At 28.6% G+C, this 8301-nt stretch overlaps 1 protein-coding gene across 1 annotated transcript; it reads left to right on the top strand.

Annotated features, from left to right (window-relative positions):
• The first annotated feature begins 4120 nt into the window (after positions 1-4120).
• On the top strand, positions 4121-6089 carry LOC107027842 (AP2-like ethylene-responsive transcription factor At1g16060). Its single transcript, XM_027919332.1, has 7 exons — positions 4121-4374; positions 4701-4792; positions 4886-4974; positions 5055-5128; positions 5210-5260; positions 5361-5407; positions 5539-6089. The coding sequence occupies exons 1-7, from the start codon at positions 4121-4123 to the stop codon at positions 6087-6089; spliced, it is 1158 nt and encodes a 385-aa protein (XP_027775133.1).
• The last annotated feature ends 2212 nt before the right edge of the window (positions 6090-8301 follow it).

Raw genomic sequence — 8301 nt, 5'->3', positions numbered from 1 at the left:
TATAAATACAAAACTTTATGGTATACATTAGGACGAATAGAAAATCAAATCTAAATACAAACTATTTGGTATACAAAGTGATATTAGAAATAAGCAAAATAAAATGCATATGTAATATGTACTAATACCTATACCATGAATACATGAGTATTCTATTTTGAATATTGAAAAAATTCTTTAAAAGAAATACATAAAATTCATATTTTTACTAAATATTAAAAATATTGATCATGAGTTCTATTAAATATCAAAATATTGACATTTTGAAAATTTTCCCAATTTTAAAAAATAAAACACAGGAATTCTTAATCGGTGACCTTGGACTGAATGTTGGCCTCTAAGGCCCAAACAAAAAGCAAGCCTAAACCAAAAAAGACTTTGGCCCAAATTCCCTATATGTACAAAGTGGAATATTCATGAAAAATTGAAGAATCACTAATATGAGTTGTGGTATCGTACTGTTCTGCTCTACTCTTAACTAGAGATTTCAATTTCAAATCCTCAGTATGAAATGTTACTAGAAGCATCATGGATTATATTATATTATTTTAAAAATGTTTTATACATAGTTAATTTTCATATGAAACTAAAAAAAAGTCTAAATTCATCATTTTTTCCTGCGTAGCATCCTAGATTGGAACAAGTTAATAGTACGCGTATTATGTCTCCATGTTCCCCACATAGAGATCAAAAAACGAAAAAGATGGATGAGAAATTTTTGTCACTATGCATAGGAGACCTTTAACGACGGGCTACTAGCTCGGTGGTAGGGGTGGCAGGGGGACCGGGATGGCCGCCCCGGCCCGCGTCCCAACCCGCCCCGGCCCGAACCCGGGCTCGGTGGTAGAACATGCATAATTTACGCCACCTAGTTTTGGTTTGTGTAATACGGCAAAAATATGTGCAATGAAAAAAATAAATAATTTAGGTTTTTGTAATATTTATATGAGAAAAGTAAAAACAAAACTAAATAACGGATATTATTGAATAAATATTAGTCCAGCTACTTTTTTAGTGACTTCAATATAATTCAAAATATCAAAATCACAAATTCACCATAAAAATAAACTAAAGTTCTTCGTAATATTTAATCCAATAAAAATATTGTTGTTACATTTATTTTTGATTAAATAAAACATAAAATAATAAAATATCAACAAAAATTTATAAAAAAATATTTGGCAAAAATAAATTTTTTTAATGAAACTTAACTAAACTAAACTTATGATATACGTTAATTAATTAATAAGTGATATATTGATAAATATGTACATATGAAAGTGATATTTTAGTCTTTTAAAAAATATTTTCGTGCTTTTGGTAAGCAAAGACTTTTAGCTCTTCAAACAACACAAAAACTGCTTTTCTATTATTTAAAAACAATTTTAATAATTTGTGAATTACTTAATTTTTGAGAAAAAAAAGTATTTTTTCGCTAAAAAGAAATACTTTATACCTGTCAATAAGAATGCCAGAAAGACTCTTAGTTTGATATTAGATGACTAGAAATTCTACAATAACAAATATCATACACCCAGTAATGAAAACTATAATTGACAATTTAGTTTTTGTAGTATTTATATGACAAAAAAATACATAAGTAACGTATTTTTTTAAGAATAAATATTAGTTGCTCTACTTTTTATAGTTGTTTAGTTTTCAATTCTACTTCCTATATGGGCAATTTTTTATGTTAGAATAATTTAGTGTAAAGTGGAACTTTTTTTTTTTATGTAAATTTGGATTAGTCGAACAACAAAATAAATATAAAAATTAGTGGATTAGTCGAACAACAAAATAAATATAAAAAATCAGGTTAAAGACAAAACAATATCTAGATTTACTCAGCTAAGGATTCACATTAACTCTAACAAAGGAGGAGGACATATCGACAAGAAGATTTTTCTTATCTCTAAATGATCAAGACACGAGGGGATTTTTTCCAAGAAAGTATCGTATTATTGAATTGATTTTTTCAAACTCAGTTTCTTGAATTCTGAAGAATTAATTTCGAGGCGACCTAAATCTGTAACATCATATAATTTCATAGTTTCTAATGCAGGACAGCCTGATAGTAAGTTTAAAATTTTAATAGCATTTGATGTAACACACCCAACTTTAGTCTCTTTAGAAATTTTCACGCCGTCCCGCACAATGAAAAGAAACTTCCACGTTGTCACCACGGTTGGAAAACTATATGCATAGCATAGATATAATATACCAAAATATTTTTTAATCTTGTGATCTTAAACATGTGATGTGGAAGTTAAATTTAAAAATTGATAAAAATGAAAGAAATATTCTTTAATGCTTCGAAACAAACTAAAAGGAAGACATAATATAATTTATTTTTTATTTAAAAATATTAATAATAATTTTATTATTACTAAAAAAAAATGTCACTCAACACAAACTAGGATTTATATAAAGACTAAATCCTAGTTATAGACTATAAAAGCTACAAACATTATCTGTTTTTCATGACATTTCTCATATCTAGAGACAGAAAACTGCTTTCAGTCTAATTATGAAAAGCTCACTCCCCAATGATAACCACACAAAAAATGGTGGATCTAGGGAGGATTATTAGTTAAAAGGTATTTTTCGCTCAATAAGTTCCTTGCTTTGTGGTATACGTTTTCTTGTATTAGTGATGAAATAATTATCGGAAATAACTTCTCTATCCCATAAAAATAAAGAGGAATAAACTTGGTGTAGGTTTTATCTTTTTCAAACTTCACTTATAAAATTATACAAAATATATATTTGTTGGTGTTCGGTGAAATAATTGGGGTTTCAATGAGGAGCATTGTATCATTAGTGTAATTAGTTTGTGCTATACCTTGCAAGTTGCAACTCCTCTATACTTTAGGTTATTTTTGTTACCTTTTGCATATAATTACAAAAATTAAAATCAATAGATGATCTAAGCAAATATTATATTTTTCTTCACCCTATCTTAATAATGATAATACTTATTCATATAAGATATTTATTTCAAATCAAATATTTTAACCTTAGGAATAAAAATTATTGTAAGTGTAATTATGATTTGAATATTATGAATTTTACTTCATAGTAAATAACGATAGATAAACTTTAATGCTTCAAATTTCACAACTCAAAGACAAAAATAGCCAATTAATTCAAAGACAAAAATAGCCAATTAATGGATCTTCAATCTTGCGGAGAACCCTATGAAACAACTAAAAAACGGAAGTTACGTAAATAACAATTTAATAATTTGTCGATTTATTACTAATATAAGACAAAGTAAAAAAATGGATTTATTTGAGAAAATAAAAACATAGCTATAATGCAAAGACAAAAGACGATGACTTATTTTTGACTTCTTATGAATTATTAGTTTTTTGCTTTGAATTCATCCATAGAAGGATCACATACTTTTGGTTTGTTTTTTTTGGTGACATTTTCTTTATTATCCGCAATAAAATGTCTAGCAAAATAAATTAGAAAAAATTTATAATATAAGGGTATTTCCTTATTTAGTTAAATACAAGAAAATTGTCTCAAAACCGAGACAAATATTCATTTTGGGAATATTACTATAGAATTAATAAACAAACTCTGTCTCAATTTATGTAATACTTTAATATTAGATTTTAAAAATAACTTCTCATTTCTTGATAGTGAGTTTGGGACAGGAATCGATCTTTTAAGTTTTTGGAAATAAAATTTACATATTTAAATGCTTATAAAAAGTAATATAAGTCATATTAATTTATAATTCAAAATATTTAAAAGACATAAAATATGCTGTCAATATTATTTTCGATAGTCTCTTGAAATTAGAAAGATACAACATAAATTAAAATAGAGAAAAAATAGTTTAATCTAGTAGTAAGTCTTGTGTCTGAAAATAGTAAAATAATGTTGATAAAACTTTATACGTGGAGAAAGAGATATTGGTAATATATTTACATTTTTCAGATATAGAAATCATCGACATCTAAGTACAAGACAAAACTATTTGTAGATATATTATATATATATATATATATATATATATATATATAACATATATAGATAATTAATATGTAGTGTAACAAAGCATCAAACTAAAGAAATTAAAAAGCTCTAAATTTTACATACAATAGAGATGATGAATGCAATTAGTGTTAAATGTGAGAAGTTGAGCCCTGGAAATAGAAGAAGTTTATGTATGGTGGATTATGATATTCCAGTTAATAATAAATGTATCAAAAGACGAAGAAAATCTCCAATAACTGCCGTTACAGTGAATGATAACAATAACAATGGCCAAAAATTGGATTCATCAAAAGTTGATCAAAGTAACAGTATTGTACAAACTCCTACTGTCAAGAGAAGTTCAAGATTCAGAGGTGTTAGTAGGTACTCAATTATCTCGTTTCAAAAAAAGAACGTCTCTTCCCATTTTTGATAACTCTTTTAATTCTAACTTTCTACATGACATGTGGTGTTCTGGTATGTTCAACATATTCATAAGTCAGTTTACTTTCTTAAACTCTGTATCAAGTCAAAACCAGGCTGAAACAGATGGAATATGACTACTACTTGAATATCTTCATGAGAAGTTAATTTTTTCTTATAAGTCGGTTTACTCTGTTAAACTTTGTGTCAAGTCAAAATCAGACAAGACAAACAGACTGAAACAGAGGGAGTACAGCTAAAATTTGATAAACGTATTGGATTTTCAGGCATCGATGGACAGGGCGATATGAAGCTCATTTATGGGATAAGGCTTCATGGAATGTAACTCAGAAAAAGAAGGGGAAACAAGTCTATCTTGGTGAGTACTAATAATAGCTTGAGCTAAAAAAAAACTCGAAAAATTTGGAGTTATATGCTAAATTTGCAGCTTCTTATTTATGTTATGTACTAGGAGCTTACGATGAAGAAGAATCAGCAGCAAGAGCTTATGATTTAGCTGCAATCAAGTATTGGGGCACAACAACTTTCACCAATTTTTCGGTATGTATTAATCTGTAAGATGAGGTGGTCACACACTACAATCAACTGATCATATCGTTCTAATTCATCTTAATATGTAGATATCTGATTATGAGAAAGAAATTGAGATCATGCAAAATATGACAAAGGAAGAACATTTAGCCTCTTTAAGAAGGTACACATTACAACATAATTCACACCTCAAAATCAAGTAAAAATTTTCAATTAACGAAATTTGTTCTGTTTTTTCAAACAGAAGAAGCAGTGGTTTTGCTCGCGGAGTATCTAAGTATAGAGGAGTTGCGAGGTAAATTAACACATTACAATCGATCAGACAATGTTACTCGGGTCTTTTAGTATGTTTATGTTCATAACTGTTATCGAATAATTCATCGAATTTCATTCAGGCATCATCACAATAACAGATGGGAAGCAAGAATAGGACGAGTATTTGGTAACAAATATCTATACTTAGGTACTTATAGTAAGTGTTTTTCGCACCCTTTAACTAATTTCATTCAAATCAAGAACGCATTCAAATTGATTCTAACTCGAAACATTTTTTTAACTATTTGTTTTCAATAGACACTCAAGAAGAGGCTGCTCGAGCTTATGATATTGCAGCGATTGAATACAGGGGAACTAACGCGATGACAAACTTTGACATGAACACATACATTAGATGGTTAAAGCCAGATACCAATTCTCTAATGCAATTTCAACATTTAACATCAGAAGATCAGCCTATACAAATTAGTAACACTAATGATATGATTGACCCGATACACGACTCTTCATACTCGTTTAACCACAATCATTTCACAACCACCACCAATACTGAAAAACTGTATGCTATACCGCGTAGCCAGGAACCTATTGAAAGAAAAATGCCCTTAAGTTATTGCAAGAAATCATCGTCACCTACTGCTCTAAGCCTTTTGCTTCGATCCTCCATGTTTCAAGAGCTCGTTGAGAAGAATTCGAGCACTGATTCTGAAGAGAGTGAAGAGAATAACATGAAGCACGGAGCACAATCGAATAGAGAAAACGAGTTTTTGTTTTACACAAATGATAAGTTGCCAAAATTGGAGTCTTGGGAAAATGGTACAACTTCTTCTTCAGCTACTTTGGGATAGACGAGTCGTAGTTTCTTCACAGGGTTGATTTCTCAGATGGTCACTCAACTAACAGTTATTATCTCAAAAAGTCATGTAACCAGGCTGTAAATGAAAACGGTCAATTAACTATTGGGCTAAGAAATAGAACCAGAAGACCTTCACAAAGGTTGATTTGGATCCAGGCCCAATTAGCAGCTAGTTCAAAAGGACATATAGTTAGAAATAATAGTTTATGCGTAATATGATCATGGTTTGGCAGTATCTCTCATCCGACTCTAGTTCCTCGTCTCCTTCTTCATTCGATCGTTGTTCTTACTTTCAATATTTCTGTATTTACGTTTGGCCTTTTTCCTTTTGAGTTGTTGCATTGACCTTGTGAAATTGTAATTGAACTTTAGCCTTATTAATATAGTTGAGAAACTGGTTAGAATCGTCACTTGATTTGAGTTCGTTACGAAGTCTTGGAAGTCATATACATATGCATATAGTTGGGATGTGAATACATTGTATTTACACTATCTAAAACTTTGTTAGTTATTACAAACGCCAGAAGACAGTAAAATTTTCTTTATAAGACTTCGTAACATATGAGAAAAAACATTACACCCAAGTATAAACATTTTAATCAACCTTCACATTGTTTGCCTTTTGTTAGCTAAAAATCCAAATGCATTATATACATAGATACTTGTATTATATTGTGTTGACACAAGTTGAAATGGTAATTTATGAATATAAATATATTTGAATACATAAATAATATATCCAATTTAAAAAGATTGGTTAAGCAATAAAAGTATAATTGGATACAATAATACTATTCTTTTATAAACAAACACTCTAGGCTTCAAGTATTACTGGAAAAATTTAACCAAAATGAGTTTGACGTTTGTTGGTTTTATCAAATTTGTATATAGCCGAATACTTGCACAATTTGATACCTACATATTCTATTATTTTTCATTTTTCATGTTTCTAGGTTATCCAATGTATCTATCTTTTGTTTTAACAACAATGTATTCATATGTATATTACATTGGTGTATCCATTTTTTATATAAAAACAATGTATCCATTTTTCAAACCAGTGTGTCTATATGTTAATTGTCATACTTTACTTTGTTTGATATATTAATACATTAAGTTTTTATAAATATTTGTATCCTTGATATATTAATACTTTAAGTTTATAAATAGAGATACCAATTTAAATTCAAAGTATTCATATGCTAATGTACAATCAATACATTTTCATTGTATAGTTCATTGCAATTAAAATTATATAATTATATGAGTAGAAAAATAATAATATATAAAGAAATACAGCTAGAAAAAGACATAAAAAAGATTTGTAGGGGATGAAAGGTAATTTTGAAACAAAACTAATAATCTAGTTCCTCTGATAAAAAAAAAAGTCAAATACTCATTTTCGAATCACCTTTCAAAGGTTTATATTTTAACGGCAAAGGTTAATTTTACATAAATCACATAGTGTTAAGAGTTAATTATATCATATTTCTATTCTTTTTAAATTATAAAAATCACTTAAATTTGGTAGAATTCGGATATATCGCAACACGTTGTCGATATATTGTGTCCCGGTTTCGGATACACTCAACGTTCGATAAATCACGTCTCGATATCGGATACATCACTCAACGTCCCTACGCATCACCTCTTGATTTCGTATACATGTACCGATACATCACGTCTCGATTTCGGATACATCACCCAACGTCCCGATACATCACGTATATTCTGATACATTGCGTAAAGTGATGTATTCGACTGATACAATAAGGTGATATATACAACCCATACATCAGTTAAAGATGTATGTTTAAAAATAGAGGAGATTATTAAATTTTTATAATTTATTTAAATGAGGGAAAAAAATTTAAAATATGATAAAATAAATGGTGTCTCTAAGATACTTTTTTATCACATATATATACCCAATTAGTTTGCCCTTTCTTTTTCACTTTAATTTAACAAACGTCTCAATCTGTCCAGCAAAATTTTGGACCAGACAAATATACAAAAGGGATATGATACTAATTTCAACATGAAAGTGACAGGAATTCAATGATATTTATCTTGAGGCATATTAATATGAAAAATTTGAAAGCTTATAAATGCCAAATATAATCACATAATATATCTCGTGTTTACACTGATTAGAGACAAGGACCCCAACTTTAATTTTTGGTATTAAATGTATTAGAGACATA

This window comes from Solanum pennellii, chromosome 8 (assembly GCF_001406875.1).
Source record: "Solanum pennellii chromosome 8, SPENNV200".
NCBI lineage: Eukaryota > Viridiplantae > Streptophyta > Magnoliopsida > Solanales > Solanaceae > Solanum > Solanum pennellii.
This window is presented reverse-complemented; position numbering and strand designations above follow the sequence as displayed.